Source organism: Ambystoma mexicanum, chromosome 9 (genome assembly GCF_040938575.1).
Source record: "Ambystoma mexicanum isolate Mex_15411 chromosome 9, UKY_AmexF1_1, whole genome shotgun sequence".
NCBI lineage: Eukaryota > Metazoa > Chordata > Amphibia > Caudata > Ambystomatidae > Ambystoma > Ambystoma mexicanum.
Window position 1 is genome coordinate 1,181,559,297 of NC_090931.1, and position 22,971 is coordinate 1,181,582,267.

The window sequence follows — 22,971 nt, forward strand, 5'->3', positions numbered from 1 at the left end:
AAAAGTAATGTCTTATCTTAAGGGAGATATGTGTTTTCTTCAGGAGACACACCTACTTAAGACGGATCTGGATGGTCTGAAAAAAGCCTGGGTTGGAAGGACATATGGATCATCTTTTGAGTCAAGGTCTAGAGGCGTGGTCATTTTCATTAGGAAGCATGCCCCGATCAAGGTTATTAAAGAAATAAGTGATAAGGAGGTTAGAATGGTCGCTATTTTAGCAAATATTCAGGGCAGAGAAGTTATTTTCTGTAACATTTATGCACCAACCATAGATGATGGTACTTTTTTCAGAAAAGTGGCACAAACGATCCAAGATCTAAAGTCAAACAACATAATCTTGGGTGGAGACTTCAATACGGTCATAGACCCTGCCTTGGATAGGAGTAACGCTAGACATTGCAGAAGATTGACATGCAGTCACGTACACTGAAAGACGGATGGAGAAATGAAAATCCTTTGTTGAGAGAATACAGCTTTCATTCCAGTGCACATACTACATACTCCAGAATAGACATGCTATTGATGGCAGGAGGAATTACACAAAACTATAAAACTAGCAGCATAGGAAATATTGTATTGACTGATCACGCTCACGTGTTTATGGATATTGAGTGGGACTTTGCTATGAATAGACAATATACATGGAGATCAAACACAATGTTATTGGACAATGAAGAAGAGTTGGACAAGCTTTCAACTGAAATAGAACACTTTGTGAAGGAGAACTGTAATGGAGAAGTTAGATCTGACATAGTTTGGGAAGCATTCAAATGCACAGTACGTGGTATGCTTATAAGTTTGGCGAGTGGATTAAAGAAAAAGTTCAACACATCACATAAAGAATTGGAATCAAAAATTAAAGTGGTGTCTTGTGAATTGATGACAGACCCAACGAAAGTGAACTTGATTCCTGTAGTTAACAAATTGAAAAAAGAGTTGAAAACATTAATATCCACTTAAGTGGACAAAAGATATTTTCAACAAAAGTGCACTTACTTTGGACAAGGTGAGAAATGTGACCTCTGGCTAGCTTTTAGACTGAGGAAGAGAAGTCAAATCGCTCAATTACATCAATCAGAGACTCTGATTGTGAAATTACATTCAAACCAACAGGAATAAATGAGGTGTTCAGAAAGTTCTATGAAAAACTATATCAAAATGAACCACAGATTGACGCGTCTAATGGGGACTTTCTAGAGCTTATTCGAATTCCAACAATCTCAGAGCCGGAATTCGATTTGCTAGAAGAAACTATAACTGTGGATGAGGTTAGACGAGCGATTGTAAAATTGAATGCTGGTAGGACTCCAGGGCTGTATCGCCTACCAGTTGAATTCTATAGATGGCTATTCAGCTTTGGACCTGCTGACAGAGATGTTTAAGGTTTCTAAGTCTAGAGGAATACTCCCGGATACTACTAGACATGCGACAATTTCTGTATTCTTAAAAATAGACAAAGATGAAACTTTGGCCTCCAGTTATAGACCGATTAGCTTAATTAATGTGGACAGTAAAATTCTAGCCAAGATATTTGCATTAAGGCTGGAGAACCTGCTACCAAAGTTGATTGATCAAAATCAGTCTGGTTTTGTTAAAGGAAGGATGACATCCAGTAATATGAGGAAACTGCTACGTACCATTACTATGGAATCAGAGTTGTCTGAAGATTCTGCTGTCCTCTCATTGGATGCCGAAAAGGCCTTCGATAGAGTAAATTGGCAATTCATATTTAAAGTACTTGAAAAGATGGGTTTTGGAATCCAGTTTAGATCTTGGATTAGTCTGCTATACACTAAACCGACAGCGGATATTATAACTAATGGACAGAGATCAAATTCATTTGAATTAGAACGTGACATGAGACAAGGATGCCCGTTGTCACCTTTATTGTTTGTAATTGAAATCGAACCGTTGGCTATTGCACTGAGAGCTGAAGGTGATTTGCAAGACATTAAGGGGCCAATTCATAGAATTCGGCGCACAAGTGGCGCACGCGGCTGGCGCACAGTGTGCACGTGCGGTAGTCTGCGCCAGCCGCGTGCGCCGAAACACATTCAGGCGCACAGCGTATTCATGGATTCCAACATCCACAACCAGCCGTGGCGCAGAGTGGCGCAGCGACCCTGCAGCAGCGTCAGTTACGCCCCCAAGAACGCCCCTTGCGCAGGGAAAAGCCATCAAAATCCCCAATCCAGCGCAAAGGGCAGCAGCAAACGCAGAGCGGGGAGCGTGTATTTCAGGGGTGTGCGAGAAATTCTACACGCGATTGGCCTGGGTACGTGGATTTCAGGGGTGCGCGAGAAATTCTACACGCGATTGGCCTGGGTACGTGGATTTCAGGGGTGCGCAAGAAATTCTACACGCGATTGGCCTGGGTACGTGGATTTCAGGGGTGCGCGAGAAATCCTACACGCGATTGGCCTGGGTACGTGGATTTCAGGGGTGCGCGAGAAAATCTACACGCGATTGGCCTGGGTACGTGGATTTCAGGGGTGCGCGAGAAATTCTACACGCGATTGGCCTGGGTACGTGGATTTCAGGGGTGCGCGAGAAATCCTACACGCGATTGGGCCTGTGCGAGTGGGGCAGTGTATTATGTAGGTGTGCGGGAAGTTGAAGAGGTGAATTGCCAGTGTGGGTCCTCCCAGGTCTCCCCTCTATCCCCTCCACGACCTCTGCAGGCAGCCCACACCACAGGGGACTACCCTGCACCCCTGGTCATGTCCCGCAGGCAGCCCATCCACCATGGGCATGCCTCCCAGCCAAGCCACATGTCCCCTTGCACCCCCACCCCCCAGCAGGCCCCCACCCATGTCTCCCAGCACCCCCACCCCTCCAGTCACCAGGGGCAGCCTCCACAAGGCCCCCACCCATGTCTCCCACCACCCCCACCCCTCCAGTCACCAGGGGCAGCCTCCACCAGGCCCCCACCCATGTCTCCCACCACCCCCACCCCTCCAGTCACCAGGGGCAGCCTCCACCAGGCCCCCACCCATGTCTCCCACCACCCCCACCCCTCCAGTCACCAGGGGCACCTGCCACCAGGCCCCCAACCATGTCCCCTTGCACCCCCACCCCCCAGCAGGCCCCCACTCATGTCCCCCTGCACCCCCACCCCCCAGCACTGTGGGGCACCTGCCAGCAGGCCCCCAACCATGTCCCACTCATGTCCCCTTGCACCCCCACCCCCCAGCAGTGCAGGGGCAGCCTCCACCAGGCCCCCACCCATGTCCAACTCATGTTCCCCACCCAACATGTCATCACAATCCAGAACCCTGGTCTCTATGGTCAGCCCCCAAATGCAAAACACCCACCCGAGTATTGCATCCACCCACTCATAATTTGCAATCACATCACAGAACACCAATTGAAAGTTCCGAAACAAACACATGTCCCTCACATACACCCAATGGGTGTCAGTGAATCTCAAAACACATAACATGAAATGCATGAAAACAATGAGATACCACACATTGAAGTTCAACAAAAAAATAATGTATTAAAGGAAACATGAATAGAATCAAAAATGAAGAAACAGAAATGTGAATGTAAAAAAATGAAAAGAAGCATGTCGGTTCAAAATAAAAAAAATAAAAATATATTGAAATCCAAAGTAATGTTGTACAAAGTCAATGTCCACAAAACAAAATCCAATGGGAAATAAAAATAAAAGCCATTGATCCATGGAGAATGTTAAAAAAGAAAGTATGTACAAGTCTACAACTATGTACAATGCAAGAAGCCAGGGTCCATTATCCCAACAAAATAAAGGAAACCTATCTAACTACACTAACTAATAAAAAAAATATATACAAAAATGTGGCCAATGTCCAAAAGGTCCAAATGAAACAAAAACAAAAATGAAACCTAACACTACCTACATAACTATGTAGAAGGGCAGCGGGCTAGTTCCACGGCTCACTTCTGGATGTGCCGGGCCAGGGCATCATCGAACTCCTCCTCAATGTCCCGGAGGCGGTCCTCCTCCATGGCCCTGAGGGTCCGCAGGGCCGTCGACGTGTCCACCTCCAAACCCCTGCGGATTGCCTCGAGGCACTCGGCCCGCCTCAGGGCCCTCTGCATGGAGTTCTCCGCCCTGACCATTGAGAGCCGTGCCTCTTCCGCCCGCTGCCGCTCCGCATCTATGGCGTGGCCCAACCGCTGCCACACGGAAGACACTTTTTGTCCTGGGTCCTCCTGCCCTCCGGCCGATGCCTGCCCCTCCGATGTCGAAGGCCCCGAGCCTTCATGGCTCCCACCATGGTGCTGCTGCTGCTGTGCCTCTGCCCCTGCACTGCCTCCTGCTGCCTGCACATCCTCCGCCGGCTGGGGTGCAGTCGTTGACGTGGCCACCCCTGCTGGACGTCCGACTCCCGACTGTGGCAGGGATGCCTCCTCCACCAGCCTGGCCGCACCGTCAGAGGCAGCTCCACAGGGCACCCAGGTGACTGATGGGTGGGAAGATGGCACAGAGGACGACTGGCGCGTAGGGGGTCCAGCTGAGGAGGGGGTCGTGGCAAGCCCCATCAGACGGAGGAATCCGGCCTGGGTGACCTGTCCCAGCAGGCTGACGTGGTCAACGAGCCATTCGAGATGACGTGCAGTCTCTTCATGAAAAGACTGCAGGTCACCTCGCATGGCCCGTTGACGCAACGCCACACCAGCCAGGACAGGCTCAACCCGGGCCTGGATAGCCACGTCCGCAGGCAGAGGAAGGCCAGTTGACGTCAGCTCATCCCCTGCCTGAAAACTGGTCTGGACATAGGCATCCCTGCTGGTGCAAGATGATGCAGGGACAGGATCAGGGACAGGATTGCACACAGGCACCTCCGCGGCGGCCTGTGCTGCCTCCTGTCCCTGGTCCTGCACTGCACCACTAGCACCAGTGGGATCCCCACCCCCAGACCCCGTCTCTGGTGCTTGCACGGCCTCCTCCTCCACCAAACCCCCCACCAACCTGGATGACTCTGTGCCATCTTCCCCCGTTGGGCCCTGTGGGGTCCCAGCTGCCCCTTCTGCTGCCGAGGAGTCCAACTGCAACCTCCGCCTCTTGGACCTCCCCCCGGCAGCTGCGGCCTGGGACGCGGCACCGGACTCCTCACTCCCCGACGAGATGACAACATGGGAGGGGAGCCGGGCCTCGCGTCTCCGGCTGGCGGTGGGATCCCCGCTGCTGTGCTCCACAGCACCTTCTCCGCCCTCTTCATCAGTTGACGCTGCAGACAGGGAGAAACAAAACACACGCATCAGGGCAATGTACAATGGACACATACACACATGACAGTTGTACATGAGTGGCATTGGCAAACCTCAGACATGTCATCACGATCCCCAACACACATGTCATTACAACTCGCACACACGAGCCATACCACAGCCATATCGCAACTGCCAACACCATCCATACACATACAACAGCATGAGCAGCCAAAGGTGAGCCAGACATCACATGCAACACAGGAAGTGCACCACACATGTACACACACCACCACACTTGCATGCATGTGTACACCTCTGCCAAGTGTCGCAGTGTTTAGACGGGCATCCATGTCACATCTGCCCATCAGGCTTCCACATACCGCTGTCACATGCATCCATGTTGCATCACTGTTGCACCCTTGTCAAATACACACACATGCACATGTACACAGCGCTGATACATGCAGCTGAAAACAACATACATGCGTGACATCACGGACATGTCTACTCACATACACATTCATACAAACTTCTGTGCCGACACAACTGCATTTGGCATGCAAGCCCACACACACAGGCACCATCCATGTCTCACACATTACAGCCCTCGCATGTGTCAGCCCCATGGACCTGGTCACCCGCACCCATACTCGACCCCATACAAACAGATGTGCAACCTGCACACTACTGAACAATCACCACACGCACTGCTCACAATCAGGATGCATGTACACTCACCGCTCGACTCCAGACGGGTCTGCCTCTCAAGGACCTGGACGTGGAGCGCTGGGGATATGTGTTCCAGGACCCCCATCTGTTCTTCCGACAAGTGGCCCCGGCGCCCCTTGGCATCCGCTGCCTTCAAGAGGCGCCGGGCCTTGTTCAGGGTCCTGGACCTGAAGTCCTCCCAGCGCTTCTTGACATGTTGGAAGTCGCGGACTGCCACCCCCTCCGCGTTGATGGCAGTCACGATGTCAGTCCAGATCCGAGTCCGTCCTTCCTTGTCGGCGCGGGCACTTCCGAAGAGGGCATCATACTGCCCCAGGACTTGCTCCACCAGGACACCAACTTCGGTGGCACTGAAGCTGGTGCCCCTCTGCCTCTCTGGCCGGGGGTTGTCAGTGGTCACAGATGGAGTTTGCCCCGACATGACAACCCCAGAGGCAGGAGTGGGTGGGCAACTGGGTCCTGGGGCTGGGCTGTGGAGCGATGGAATCCCAGTCGGGAGTCTTTGGTTCCAGCAGGGGTGGTCACACCAACAGCACCCCTGGCTGATGTGCAGGCAGCAAATGGCAGGGCACGTGGGCAGCAGGCAGTCAGGCCGCAGCAGATGGCAGGTGGGAGCGTGCTCGGGGCTCTGGGGGGCAGTAGTTCGGCCTTCTGGGCAGGAGCGCGGTCTTCTGTGTGCTTACGCGTGGCCAGCTTGATACGGAGTGATTTGGCACGTGAAAATTCTGCACGTCAGCGTGTAATTCGAGGAAAGGCCCTTAGCGCGTAAGCGCGTCTGCACGCATACACATTTTCATTGGACCAAAGGCCCTCAGCGCGTGAGCGCGTCTGTGACGTGACGTGCGAGTGAGTATCCCTCATTGCACGTGATGACAGAACACACTTGGATTTCAGCCAATCGCGTGTGAAAGTTCACGGCACCCCGGAACACACGTACCCAGGCCAATGGCGTCACGTACCCAGGCCAAGGCGTGTGGAACTACCCGCGCACCCCGAAACACACGTACCCAGGCCAATGGCGTGTGGAACTACCCGTGCACCCCGAAACACACGTACCCAGGCCAATGGCGTGTGGAACTACCCGCGCACCCCGAAACACACGTACCCAGGCCAATGGCGTGTGGAACTACCCGCGCACCCCGAAACACACGTACCCAGGCCAATGGCGTGTAGCATTTCTCGTGCACCCCTGAAATCCACGTACCCAAGCCAATCGCGTGTAGCATTTCTCGCGCACCCCTGTAATACACGTACCCAGGCCAATCGCGTGTAGCATTTCTCATGCACCCCTGAAATCCACGTACCCAGGCCAATCGCGTGTAGCATTTCTCGCGCACCCCTGAAATCCACGTACCCAGGCCAATCGCGTGTAGATTTTCTCGCGCACCCCTGTAATACACGTACCCAGGCCAATCGCGTGTAGCATTTCTCGTGCACCCCTGAAATCCACGTACCCAGGCCAATCGCGTGTAGATTTTCTCGCGCACCCCTGAAATCCACGTACCCAGGCCAATCGCGTGTAGATTTTCTCGCGCACCCCTGAAATCCACGTACCCAGGCCAATCGCGTGTAGATTTTCTCGCGCACCCCTGAAATCCACGTACCCAGGCCAATCGCGTGTAGATTTTCTCGCGCACCCCTGTAATACACGTACCCAGGCCAATCGCGTGTAGCATTTCTCGTGCACCCCTGAAATCCACGTACCCAGGCCAATCGCGTGTAGATTTTCTAGCGCACCCCTGAAATCCACGTACCCAGGCCAATCGCGTGTAGAATTTCTCGCGCACCCCTGAAATCCACGTACCCGCTCAATCGCGTATTTAACTTCCCGCGCGCCACTTTTTGGATGCGCTAGGACTCTACCGCCTGCCTTCGTGTGGCGGCCGTGTTTCAGCTTGTGCGTGTCTTTGGCTGTGCGTGGCTTTGCCCTATTCGATTCCATGAATACGTGTGGTTCGAGTGCGTGTGGGCGTTCCGTCTGCTTCCCTGCAGTACATCCCCAGTTACGCCCTTATTTTCGCGTGTTGTTCCCCATTCCGCGCGTTACGCCCCATGTCCCGCCCACTTTCTGGTGTGTGCGCTGCGGTTGTGCGCTTTCACTGTGCGTGTCGCGCACGCCTTTCGCGATGTTGCAGTGATGTGTGCGCCATGCACGGGTTTGGCGCACATCCAGAGGAAGACACGCGCAGGGACTTCCATGAATCGCACGCGTGCGCGTGCGCCTCTTTTTTTCCGCTTGCGCCTGCTTGCGCCTGTTTGCGCCTGTTTGCGCGTAGATTTTCGGCGCACGTTTGTTCCATGAATCGGCCCCTAATTGTTGGGGTTTACAACAAAAAATGTTGTTATATGCTGATGACCTGTTATTGGTCCTCAAGAATCTTGGTGAGTCAATACCTGTACTTATGAACATTTTGGAAGCCCTTCACCTATGCTCTGGATATAAAATAAACTGAGAAAAATTGGAAGTCCTACCATTGGTGCCAATTTGTGACAAACATTTCATCACGCAATTGGGTTTCAGACTGTGTGCTGATAAACTGCTATATTTGGGGGGGTGGATTTTGCCGAGTTCTGTTGACTTTGTGAGAGAAAATATGAATATGGTGTGTACTACTTTCAAATTGGACTTGGAGAGGTGGAACTTGTTGCACCTTTCCCTTTGGGGGAAGGTGAATGCTTTGAAAATGGTGTTGACTCCTACAATAAACTTTTTATTGAGTATGATCCCGTTAGATATTGAGTAGAAATACTGGCGTGAATTGGACAGGCTCATACAAAATATCTTATGGTATCAGAAACCACTGCCTCTTAAAATAAGTAAACTGCAGTTGCCTTTATCTAGGGGGAGTTTGGAGGTCCCACATTTCAGAGACTATCATATGGCTTTTTTGGCTCAAACCCTATTTGCCTTCCTTAAATCTGAACAAGAGGACTGGTTGTGTGCAGAGTCTAGTCATTTGGGTTAATTGTCTCCTAGAGCATTGTTGACAACTAAACCAAATAGACCAAAGATGAAAGATCCATTGACTAGGAGTTTAAGAACTTCTTGGCTGCTTTTGAATGAATATTTGGGTTTTGATGCATTAAGAGATCCAAGTGCTTCAGTATGGATGAATCTGAAAGTCAAACATGAAGGGAAGGTTTTGTTCTGGCATGAATGGTTTCTTGCTGGGGTACAATGGATAGCGGATCTTTTTAATAGTGTGAAATGGATGATGGCTAGGAATATACAGGCAAAGTTTCATATTTCTATCTTCCACTTGGCAGACTGTCGGAAGATCAAGAAGGCAGTGGGTGATGTGAATATGGAAGTTAGGATTAATTTGCATATGTTTGGATGGAAACCAGGAGTGAATGTGGTCTAGTCAGCTATGTTTATAGACTAATTGTGTCAAATTACAGAGGAAATGACTCATTGAGATTGGACTGGAATCAGAGGATTGGGGAAGACATTACAGAAGATCATTGGTCACGTATTTGTGAGAATGTCAAGTTATGCTCTTTAGGGCTAGCTGAAAGATCCTGTCAAATTAAGATTATAAATAGAGTATATTGGACGCCTGAGAGATTGGTGAAAATGGGATTGAATGACAGCCCTGAATGCTGGGCGTGTATACATGAGACTGGTACCTTAGAATACATGCTGTGGGATTGTTCGAGGGTAAGAGGTCTGTGGTTTGAATTTGACAACATTTGTGAAAAAGTTCTGGACACAAAGATTTGTATGGACTTCAAGACCATTGTGCTGGGCAGTGATGACATGTTGGAGAATTTGGCTATATCACAGAACAAATTGATCTTTCGGAGTGCAATGGTGGGGAAGAAACTGATTTTAAGCATTGGAAATCATCTGATCCTATTACTATCGAGATGTGGATAGAAGAGATGCATGCATATGTTGGCGGGATTGAAAAGGTGTTGTATCGGAGGGAGAAGAAAAACGCTTTATTCGAAAAGATCTGGGGTAAATTTCTTTTGTTATATTAGGTTTGAACATAGACTGCAGTGACTCCTTGGGGGGTGGGACGATGTAATGTATATATTTCAATGGTTGTTAAAATGGATAATATTGTTTGTTCTTGTTTAAGTTTTCGGTTGTATTTTTTTGTGAGTAAAATAAAAAATTTAAAAAAAAAAGAATATCAAGGTGTATCATAAAGCCTTTTATTAACTCTTTTGAGTGGTTTACAATGGAATGCAAACTTAAGGTAAAATAGTGAGACAACCATTGTAGTAAATATATCATCTTGGGAGGATAGCTCAGTGGCAACATGCTCACCTTGGAAGCAAGCCGACAAGGAGCAACATGGGTTTGATCCCCAGGTCTGCGCTTAGAAACCTCTGGGTATTAAGTGTGTTATACATAACCTATCATATCTATTTGTGGGAGTATATCTCATAACTGCCTTAAAATGTGTGTCTACCTATTCTGACGTGTATGCACACGGCCAAGATACTAACTCTTATGTTCTGGCATTAGTAGCACTGGGACGAAGAGGTCAATTATACTATTTCTGCATTGCTTGTGTTGTCAGAGTTACGTTCATATTTGTCCGGTCAGAGCTCAGAACAAGACCTTTTTTTTATCAGTGCTAAAATATTTTTGGGGTGATCCTCAACATGCGTATGCAACATAAGGTTGGCCGTTACCTTCATGATTGTGTATTGCAAAAGAAATCTGTCTGCCAATTCAATTTGTACTCCAGGCAGTCTGGAAGATGATTCAGAGTTGTAAGTTGGTGCATGCAATTCTAGGAAATGTATATTTTATTTGGGTACATACTTAGAGTATGAGTCAAGTCTCCCCTTGGTGGCTTGTGGGTTGGGGGAATGCAGTCAGTTGTGATCCACCCAGAAATTGTACCCAATATTGATAGCATTACACATATGGGCTTAACTTAATGATGTGGGCAAACATGTTTGCTTAAGAATAATATTTACTATTTATCCGTGAATAAATGGTGTAGTCCCACATCTTGGGATTTAAAGTTCTATATGAAGATGCATCAAGTTCACACAAGCATTATGTGTTGTAAGGTTTTGGGACATGAGGAGTTTAAAACTGATGTCCAATGTGTCAGCCTAGAGAGAGGAAAACCTTTAATGAACATTGCAATTAATTTCACTGGTTCCTAAAATAGATTTGTTATGCTAGTCCAGGGCTCACATGTACCACTTGTCAAAGAATGGACATTGACAAGAGCTATAATACTAAAGTCAATTTTGGTGTGAGATAGGAACTGATTTCCCTACAGACATGCACACTGAAAATGCATGAGAACATTCACATATTTATGGACTAGAACTGCAATGTCATTTTTCAGTGGGAGGCATGCATTTATAGTTACCACACTGCTGCTTCTTAATTTATGAGAGACTCTATATATTGGATCTACTGGAGCAAGTCTTGGCCATATCCATGTCTACCCAGTTGATACAAGAAATCACACAGCTACTTTTCACACAGCTACATTTTGCTAGTTGTTTTGCTGTTAACCAAGCACCTTCAGGCTCATGATACAATAATGTTATGTTATGTTATGTTATGTTACTTTGCATTTATATAGCGCCTTAGTGCCATTGGTATGGTCTCAAGGCGTTGGTAGGTTGAACGCCCTCGGGAACCGAAGTTGAAGTCAGTGGAGAGAATTAGAGGGAGTCAAAAGGTGCGTGCGAGCACAGGATATGTGTGCAGCTGGTGTGGAATTCGTATGATAGCTGCTTCTTAGCGGTAGGTGTGGTGGTTGAGAGATCAAGAGTATGTGCTCGTTCTGGCAGGTTGTTATCCAGACCGATTGTGGCTGCGTTAGGCCTGAGGAGAATGCCTAGACTGGAGGGTGTGAAACCAGCAGTGTTGAGTTAGGGTGATGGGGAGTATGAGGCAAAATTATGGTATGAGAACAGCTATACCGAATGGTGTTATAGTACCACTGTGTTCTAGTTGAGTGGTGGTTTAAAGAAGAGAGTAAGTGTGGAGATGTGATATGGTGGTTTACATTAGGTACTTAGTTCCATGTACTCCATCCGTTCCATGTACTCCGACTGTTCTATGCATTACGACCGTTTCAAGCACTTAAGACCGTTTGTTTCAATGCTCTTTCAAACGCTCCATGCACTCCAAACCATTCCATGTAAATCACTCCATTCTATGCAACCCAATTCATTCCATGCACTCCAATCCATTCCACACACTCCAATCTGTTCCACACACTCCAATCCGTTCATGCACTCCAATCTGTTCCATGCACTGCAATCCGTTCCATGCACTCCAATCCGTTCCATGTATTCCAAGCCATTTTATTCACTAAACCATTTTATGCACTGCTCCTTTCATTCATTCTACCCACGTTATCCTTTCTCCACGTATAATCCAACCACATACATCATCTTCACACGATCCATCCACTTCACTGGTTCCACCCATTTCACACCTTCAATCCACTTCACCCATTCCACCCACTTCACCGGTTCCACCCACTTCACTGGTTCCAGACACATCAGCCGTTCATCCACCTATTTCATCTGTTCTACTGTTCGTTTCAATGCTCTTTTAAACGTTCCATGCACTCCAACCCATTCCAAGTAAGTCACGCCATTGTTATGCAACCCAGTTCTTACCATGCACTCCAATCCGTTCCATGCACTCCAATTCATGTTTCCAATAGTTCTGCTTAAAATATATTCAGAACAGCAACAGAACTCATTTGAAATGTCTTTACAAATGAAATAAACGTGTTGGTGTATATGCACACCATAGAAGCTATATTAAAAATGTTAACATTATTTTGGAGTCAGTTAAGTTCATTCTTCATGGTCCCAATGTCTTTTTTCTTAAGAAATGAACAAACTAACAACTGATCTTAATTTAAGTTTGATTAAAAATAAATTAATAGTGGAAACAACATTGATGGGGAACTGTATGTGTTCATTGCAGATTGACTTTACACAATTACTTGGTTTATGTGTTATCCCATATTGATGAATTTTGATATGGAATTGTGTGTAGTGTTGCGGATGGCTGTACTATGTCTTCCAAGAGAGTTGTCTTTCTGATTTGTATGTTTATTCCTATTTAATATATACTTTTGTATGATCAACGTGTAGTTTATTTTTCATGTAATATTAAGGTTTTGGTGATTATTTTGCATTGCCTTATACATTTGACATTCTAAACAAACAACTGTTGATTCTGTATGTTGAATGGATTGTGATTACACACTGTTTGCTTACAAATACCATTGTTCGCACATGTGATCATTAATGTGAAGTTAGCTGTCTGTCTAATTCCTTAGGGGCTTTCTAGCTGTACCTCTCCTAGCCTGACTTCGTTCTCTAAAGAAGTTCAGTATGGTGTCTTCTTCCACCCAGTTCCACCGACTCGTCACGCCCTCACAGAATCACCTGACCCTCTCCCACACTGGGTCCCTAGCAGGGATGTCATTTGGGGGTCGCCAGGTTTCGCACTTGCGACCCCTGAGCTCTCCCTTGCTACCCCTGTGGTCTCCCTTGCTACCACTAGAAATACAAGATTATTATTTTCACTTTTTTACAATGTTTTAGTTAATTTAAATGAAAGCTCCTGGGCTGTGGCCAGTGTCATGTGGCTCTTTTTTTTGGAGTGGCTGACTTTCTTGTTGAGGCCTCTTAAAAAAAAAATGCGGTTCTACAAGTGTATCACTTTGCGAAATGACGCTAAATAAGAATGAATAGGAATAACAACATGTTGTTCTGGAATTCTATCCAATAATTTCTAAACTCATAAAGGTTTATTTCCAGGCACATTTCAGGTGGTGAGTCACTGATTTAGCTAGTTCATCAACATCTCAACTCAGCCTTTTACCCTTCTGAAGTCGATAAATGAGTACCAACACAGGTTGGGTGATTTTTTATGTATATTTGATCTATATAAAGCGCTAAAGCGTAAGTGCTATATAATAACATATCATTATCATTCGGCCTTGGACGTCTACATGCATTCACAGTAATTTGGTAATATGGTCCTATACACACTGATATTGATGATACATATGGTGATCCATTCTTGTATGAAATGTATATAACATTATAGTGATATCACAACCATATTTGTTGTAATGTACTTAGGAACAATATGTGATGTCCCTTCCTGTTTTGTCAAAGGGTGAAAGGTGGTGTTCCATTGCTTTCCATGATGTCACTTCGAGGTGGGGGGTCATAGGTCAAAGGCCACATGATGTCATCTCCGCTACCCCTGGCATTTTGGTGAAATGACGTCCCTGGTCCCCAGATGTTCTCCTCCTGCCACTCGGATATCCATCACATCACACACTTCACCTTCCTACCTCCACCCTTCGATCTTGCTTCTCTTCCTACTTCTCAGTGCCTGCTTTCATTACTGTCACTCCCACCAACTACCTTGGAGGATACCTTTTCTTCCCTCTTATGTTAACTCTTCTCCTATACTACCCCTCTGCTATTATTACCACTTCTCCATTCTTAGTGCAACTCTCACTTCACTACCACTTCTCTACCACCACATGCCCTACTGCTACTCCACCTCTAACACTACTAACACTACTAGATCTTCACCACTACTGCAGCTCCTTTTCTCCTCCTAGTCTCACTACCACCCTCTACTACCACCAGCTAACCCTACCACCAGTCACTCCCTCACTACTCTATTCCAACTACACTAACTCATCACTCCCACGTTCAAACACACCACAGACCCACTCTCTCCAGTAACCTCCAAACTCCTTTTGCACTCTCCCCCTCTGGTTTCTTGGATGTCCGCCTCCACCTTCTGTCCTCACCCAACTAACACACACCACTCCCTCACCAGGCTTCCCCTTAAATAGACCATCCACTCATTGGATTGGTCCACTTACCTTGTGCAATAGTTTACCTGGCTGAAGGGGCGCGACAGGGAAAGGGCTCAAAAAGGGGGTGTACGCCCTGTTCCTTTTCCACCATGCGGATGGCTGTGCTTCTAAATGAGGCCATGAAGTAACCTACAGGGAATCCTTGTTGCCCCTTGTTAAGTACTTCTGATAGGCCTCCTTTCTCCCCTGGTTCCTCGTGGGTTAGTGGATTGGTTTTCTTTGCATATGCAGCAGCAGATGTCATCTGCTCGAGCCTGCTTTGTCCCTGTATGTTACATCGGCTCTCAGAGCTACCACAGTGCCCATTTCTCCAGCAGCTGGTGTTCCCAGGCATGCCATGATGAGAATTCACTGCCACACTGAGGTGGTCTGAACAACGTTGACTACACTCCCTCTGTTCTTCTCCTGCCGGCATTGGTGGTTCCTGCTTCAGCATCTCTCTGATGCTGCAGCGCCGTCAACTGCCTCACAGGTAAGGAGGAGTGGGGAGGAGCCCACTGTCAGGCACTGCAAATAGAGCAGTGGTTGGGTCCCCCTTCCCGCCACTAACACCTGCAAGCAGGCCCTGTCACATAATCCAGTCTACATGCAATCCACATGATATGATATATTATATGATATGACATTTGTAACGCGCCTATACACAAGTGTTTCATGGCGCGACGAGGCAGGGAGGGGGACAAAGGGAAGACAGACAATGATCTTACTAGGCCAGGTGTCATTCAGATCGCGCAAGTGCATGGCAGAGGGGGAAGGGAAAGTGCAAGGGGAAAGGGAGAGGGGAAAGTGCAGTACAGGGGTAGTAGAATAACAGGATAAATAATAAGGGCCAGCTGGTAGCAAGTGCAGGGTAAGTGCAGACAAGTGCTGGGGAGGGAGGCTGTAGGGATACAGAGACAGTCCCACAGTGCAGTGGTTGCCAAGAGAGGCAGTGCAAGGGGAGAGTGGCTGAGCCAGGGATCGGTGAGAGTGGCCCAGTTGCAGATTCAGTGCAGTTTCAGTCAGGACCTTAGCAGGGGAGATGGGGAGAGAAAGCAGAAGCAAAGAGGAAGGTTTTGAGGTGCTTCCGGAACCGGAGATGGTTCTCCTCAAGTTTCAGGGAGGCGGGAAGGCTGTTCCAGAGGGAGGCCCCTGCCTCGGAGAGAGATCTACCACCAACTCGTTGCTTGGAGAAGCGGCTGACCCTGAGGGATTTGGAGGCGGATGAGTGAAGAGCTCGAGAAGGAAGATATTTAGGAAGAGAGAGTTGAAGGTATATTGGCCCCAAGCCCCAGAAGGCCTTGTGGACAATGCAGATCTAGCGGAGTAGCAGTTTATGGTATTCACCTATTACAAGCTTTTGGTGTACAGTAGAACAGACGATTATGCAAGGACCACAAAGAGTACATTGTATTTAGTGACTATTGAAAACATATGAAACAATATAGTATGTGTGTGTTTAATGATTTGAATGCACATGTGACATGAATCTACAAGAAAAAAGTGCACCACTCTCTTTCGGTGTCGAACCTATGTTGTACAATACCTCATGGGAGTCGTATTAAATATTATTCTGTTTACCAGTTCCCAGCAGCATTTTGGGTGAATTGTCCAGCTTTCAAATGAAATGCAACATTGGCCTTCACAGTGTATTAATCCAGAGTGCCAGTTATAGAAAATAAGAAAAAGCCACCATGGATCAATGTGCTCTGATTGAAATGAAGTGCAATACTGGTTCTAAAATCAACCTGTTTGTTTTCTTTTTAATGCAGACGATTCGTGTAAACTGACCTGTGAAAATGGAGGCCGCTGCCGTATGAATGAGAACGGCGTTTATAGATGTCACTGCTGGCCCAGTTTCTCCGGAGAAAGATGTGAAATTAATCACTGCAGCAACTATTGTCGAAATGGAGGCACCTGCATCGCATCTGCTCTAGGTACGAACACAAAGGCAAACACGCCAAGGCGTTGCACGCACGGTATTCTTCCAGATCTAGAATCTGTGCGCTTTAAACATATGTATTCGTCATTTTGAAAAGGAATCGGATGTCGAATGAAAACCTCAGTATGGACAGAAACTAAGGCTCCGCATCACTCAATGAAAACAAAACTGTTATGATAAAATCATGCTGTTTAATTATAACAACGTTGCATAAAGACACATGGTGTCCAGCTATTTTACCGGGCATCTCCATGCTTTCTCAAGGTGCACTCGTGCATGAATAATCATAGATAGAAGTCATTACTGAAAGATTACAATTCCAATCAGAACAATTATTTAATAATCTGATTGCTGGGTCCATCAATGTCAACCTATTACCAGTTAAAACCTAAGTGCCATGAAAAAAAGTGTGTGATGCGAAATGACTGATGCTCTGCATGAGTACAGGGATGAGCAGCACTTTGAGAACTCCTACTTAGCCCGACACTACTAGTAACCCAGCAGTGGGCCCATCATAAAGGTGAAACAGGCAGAACGTTTTGGGTAGCAGGGGTCGAGGGCAGGCTATATGGCATGTACGCCAGCAATGAAGCATCAAAAGAAAAATAGGAGTCTTGCCTTTGGCGGATAGGAACTGAAGATATCCTATAAGGGATTCATAAAAGAACACACACAGTATGGGAGGTCACAGGTGGCAAAAAGGAGAACACCATTGTTCCTCAACACCATCATCAACTGCTCAGTAATGAGAAAATCCTGAGATTACACAGGCTGGAAAGGGAGAACAGTACCTCCATAATTCATCTGCAGGATGGCATGTTACGTCATTAGGATGTGCACCTCTGCAATGTCTCTGTGTGCACTGTGGATCTGAAAGAGAGTGTATGGGTTTGGGTGGTTGGGAGAAGAGGGAAGGCAAGATTGCCGTACTTTGTGTTGAGGTTGGAGATCGTAAGTAACCTTTCTAGGTGAGATATGTAAGAGGCATTCAAGGATTCGTGTCCAGGTGGGCCGCCTCATGCTTATTGTGTGGGGATATTTTGGTCAGGGGATGAGTATATTGGTTGTAGTTAGAGGTGTAAGTTTGTGATGTTCAAAGTTTGCGGGAACTTTTTTTAAAGTATTCTTTTTTTTTAAAGGTGTGTGCAAGGGACTGGTTTGCATTGGTTTGTGGTGAGTACGGTGGAGATAAATTGAAGCACAGAAAAAGATGAGGAGACTGCTTAGTTTCCGTAGTCCTTTCAAATTATTGATCGCAGTGTCGGTTGCATTATGGTAAGAGGTGTTTGGCTTTAACGGTTGATGTGTAAAGGTGCCCCATATTGAGTTGTATTCTGGGAGACAGCGAAGGTGTTCTCTTATGCTTTTGGTTGTACCATGATGTGATGTCTTCTAGCCATTATAGGTCCCTGAGTGCTGCACATTGTGTTTTAGAAGGACTGTGAGAAGCTAGTATTGGTTTCCGTTAGGTTGTGTCTGCGCATGAAAATTAAACTATTGAGGAGTGCCATTTCTGCTGCTTGATGGGTGTAGGTTAAACTGTTAAGCATTGAAGGGACAGATAGTGAAAAAGTAACAGTCTCTTTCTTTCTCTGCGAAATTGTATGGTGTCTAGTTTTCTGTTATTCCTAATCTTAGGTCTCTTGTTGGTTGGTAGCATGAGATTTTCCGTTGTAAGAAATCTGCTCCCTAGTCTACTAGAGTCTGAGGGTGATGCAGAGGGCCTTGAACTGTATCATTTTTTGGATTGGTACTCAGAGGATTATTCTGAGAACCGGTGTTGTGTTCCCCCCGATCATGTCTGAGTAGTAGTGTAGCTGCTGTTTTTTTGTTAAGTAGTTTAGCATACCTAGATAAATTCTGTTTGCAGTGCTGATTCTTGAAAGAATCAGGAAGATGACAGTCAGTGCTCATTGTGTGATGGACAGGTAGGGCTTAATCTATTGGATTAAGCACAGATGGAATTAGCATTTTTTTTACTTTTGCATTGCCCTAAGTTTGCATCAGGAGTCTGCTGTCCATTAATATAAATATGTTATTGATAGTTTACATTGTTATAGGTACCTACCAATTTCCAAAGGGCATAGTACAGGGGAGTTGGGTGTGGTGTGAAGTCAGACTATCATTATTTATATTTTGTCTGGATTGGGTTTTAGGTAGTTGGCCGTCATCTTTTCACATATTTGTCTAAGGCAATTGCTGAGGATAGCAAAACAAAAGAGGTGATGGTTGGAAGTTTTAGAATAACTCTTCACTTCCGGCATTGCTCTGGGCAAACCTCCATACCATTGTTCATCCTATCCTGCCAATACATTACACAAGGGAAAGGCTGTATGCAAATCAGGCTGGGTCCCACCCATAGAGGGGCAGTCCAGCCTGAACTGCTTGGTCACATCCCTTCTGTACGAGACCACAAGCCTCCCCAGAAATTCTTCGGCCTCATTGGGCATCATCAGTGGGGAGTAGCTTGGGGCCTGGGTATACCCGCCCCACTCGGGGTGACAATAACAAAACAAAAGAGCTGAAGGCTGGAAGGTTTAGAAGAAACCTTAACCACTGACATTGCTCTGGGCATCCCTCCAGACAATCGTTCTTTGCCTTTCAAGCCATTACGAAAGGGCAAAGACCAATTGCTGAGGATGGTGCTTGGGATTGCGGAGTTGGGCATTTTCATATATGATTTGCGTGTCATCTGAACAGTGTGTCCATAACATTGTATGATCCTCATTAAAGATGTCCTATAGATGTTTTGAAGGAGACTCAAGAGACTCGATCAATTGGGACCCTTCAGCCAATGGGGCATCGGTTTGAACTGACAGGGGGGAACCAGGTTATTAATGTTCTGTTTGTTAGGAATTATGTCATCCATAATAGATTTGTGTTAAAAGTCTGGTTTCTTCAAGCCTTCTAATTAGTGCAAGTGTCAAAGGCAATTTAAATGTCAAGGAATACTAGTACTGAGGTATTGTTATCTGCTTTGATTTTGAAGTCTTCCAAATGGAAACTGGTGGCAGTTCCTCTCATAGGTCTGAAGCTAACTTGTAAGTGATCTAGTAGGTTATTGGACTCTACTTGCTACAAGATGTCTCTGTATACATAGCTCTCTGGAAATTTGGATGGGTATGGCATTTTTGAGATAGAGGAAACGTTTGAGGGGTCATCTGGGTATCCAGCTGTTCTTATATAAGTGGTGCTACTTCTGCAAGGTCAGCAGTCCAGTTCCTGTATGGAGATCTTCTTCACTCAGGAGACCTCTAGGTTCACATTAAAATGTGCACACTCTCAACAATGCTGAGCACAACATGTTGGACCTGATAAAATACTAGTCCATGCCAACAAGGAAAGGACTTAGGAAAAGTATCAGTTTCATTGTGCACCTTAATGATACTAACATCACATGGTTGCTTAACTCAACTATAGGTTTTTGGAGATAAATTAACTATCTAAGTAACAATTCGTAAGTGTGTATGAGCCCTGCTGAACAGCAAATCTAGAAACACGTGTAGGCTCACCTAATACAATGGCCCTCTGGTCACAAAAATGATTTCTAATAAATATGCAAACTTGTTACATGTTTTGTACATATGCTCAGTATCAGACAAAAAACAAATATTTATTTCAGGAAGGTGCAATCAGGACTGGTGACATTTCTTTGTATTGCTTTTATAAGTGGTTTGATGAATGAAGTCTTGAAAGGTGTTGGTACAGTTACTTTTTTGAGAGGACAGTGTGTTACATTGTGAAATATAAGCTGGTGTTTCCTTCCAAAGGATCTCTTTCTAGATGTTCATGGGTCAGTTGGAGAGCCAACTGTGCTGCTAAGTATGACACATTTGTGTAAGTCTGATTCCGATATTGGTCTAAAGCTGTCCATTAATGAGGTTGTAGGCTGAACGTCATTGGTCTTGGTTTGAATGTTGCTTTGAATTCCATATCTTATTGCAGCATTGATTGCTTCCTGTATGTTTAGAACTTTGGTTGTGAAATGGGTGGTAATATCCTCACATAGTGTACGGTAGTTTAAGGTGCTTTGCTGCATGAAATTGGGTTTCTCATGTCATTAATGATTTGGTAGAGCACTTTCTCTGAAGGAGGTCCAGTGTTGATTTCTTTGGAATATTAACATTTCTTTGCTCTAAGAATTTCTACTTTGTAGTGGAGGATCTGTTTCTTTCGCAGGAGAACATTTCTTGTGGGGTGGAGTGTTCCCTCCATGTTTTCAATTATTCCATTTCATTTTTTCAGAGTTCATAGGTCGGGTAGGAAACATCTTGCAGAAGGGTGATGTGCTTCAATGGGGTGAGGCTGTTTACAGCTTTGGTTATACAGTGTTCTAGTGTTTTTAGCAAACTTTCTGGTAGTAAGAGCACTGGCTCATTTGGTTTGGTGTCTAACACTAGTATTCCAATATCCTCCAGGCTTAGCATTTTTAGCTTCTCCTGCCAGTGGTTGTGAGTCGGGTGTTGACACATGGTTGTGTTGCTAGTTAAATTAATCAAGTAAATGATCACTCTATAGTGCCAACATGGGGGGAGGTGGTTATCAGGCCTTCATCATAAAAGATGTTACTGATGTTATGGACAGTGCTGTGTATCACTCCTTTGACAATTTCATTTAGGTTGAAATCTTGCCTTGTTTGGGCTCAAACCTTGGGGTGCCAACTTTGTTTGCTCCTTAAACCAAAGTTGGAAGTCTCTGAGGACCACTATATATTTGTGTTGCATTTCACGGTTAGCAATTATGCCTGAAAGGTTTTCTGTGAAGGTTGGGGTTCTGTCACTCTTCCACATCTATGCCACAGGACATTTCCAGCAGATTACTTTTAGGAATGGCAATGTCCAATTTTTCCAAGACACTCAGCTAGTTCCTGAAAGCCCTCTTTCCCATTTGTCTCATACTAGAGCTCCGTTCATAACACATATGCTGAGATCAACAATGTCAAAATAATATTTCTATGCCATCACTTGTTTATCCAATTTCGCTGGGACACTGGACTGCTGCAGCATACTATTTTCAGCCGACTCACATGAGCCAGTCACAGAAACTAGTAGCAACTGTACATCATACAAGTACAGATGACCAGCATTGCTGCCTTGTGCATCATGCACTCCTACTCGAGTATACCTGGATCGACCAATGACTCATTGACCTCCTGGCATAGGACCCTGCTCAGGGTTAAGGAACCACAGAGCCAAACACTAATTTAAAACTACGCATCCATCCACACCCATTCAAATTCTTAAACACCTCACATTGCCCACCCTTCTACCCCCTGAAATGGTGCAGACCAATAACTAGAAATCAATATCCATGCGCGGTTAAGAACAGAGATCATAAACATCCATTTACTGTACAAGGCCCCATGCCTGCTAGGCTCAGTTCCCACTCCTAATATAGATTCTAGTTATCATCCATGAGCCCATCACACAACATGAAGATAACTACAATCTGTGTTTTATTAATAATTCTGCAGCAATAGAGTGGGCATTTGGGTTCCTGGAGGCTTGGTTAAAGTTACTTTGTTGTTCACGAACAGCACTGCTTTACAACAATGAAATTCGCTGCAAAATTTCACTGGTTGAAAATTGCAACATATAAAACTCAGGCCTTGGGTAATCAATGGCAGACTTGTAGCAGCCAATAGCTGGACAAGGATAAGGAGGCCTGAAGTTGATGCAAGGGATGGCCAATTATGTTTTACGAACTTGTGCTAATGGACACACACAAAGGCTAAGTCAATATGTGCCCATGGTGTGAACCCCACAGCCCCAATTATTGCGTGTGAACCCCACAACCCCAATTATTGCAAATACAACTATAAAACATTGTCTTGTCAAAGTGTTGTTTATTTAAAAACAATTGTGTCAGCCTCATCACCGACACTAGGTTCCACACATAAGGATCATATCAATCACCCCTGCCTTAGACCCAAAAATCTCTCACCCCCCTCCTTTGACCAAAACAATTGTTCACCCCTCTGGCAGCCCAAATATTGTCCACACTTTTCTATAATAATAGCATTGCCCTACCCCTCCATAAACCCCATAGCTTTTTTTTCAATTATCGTCTCATTGCCAATATCCCTTTCTTAGGCAAATTCATCAGTAGTATCTGCAGTATCTCAGTCTCAGCTTTCCTACCCCCTCAGAGATATATTTTGTTTCTCTTCTTGTTCTTGTTTTTCTTTTTCTTCTTCTCCCTTCTTCTACTTCTTCTTCTTCTTCACAAATTTTGCTCAGTTTACACAATCTTGCTTTT

At 45.8% G+C, this 22,971-nt stretch overlaps 1 protein-coding gene across 3 annotated transcripts in view; it reads left to right on the forward strand.

The window, feature by feature from the left end:
• The window catches only part of LRP1B (LDL receptor related protein 1B), a 4,835,697-nt gene that overhangs the window by 4,498,418 nt on the left and 314,308 nt on the right, over positions 1 to 22,971 (forward strand). For all 3 annotated transcript variants that reach the window (XM_069616528.1, XM_069616527.1, XM_069616526.1), the window contains exon 83: positions 16,544 to 16,708. In XM_069616528.1, the coding sequence (XP_069472629.1) occupies positions 16,544 to 16,708 (165 nt within the window). The remainder of the gene's footprint in view (positions 1 to 16,543; positions 16,709 to 22,971) is intronic.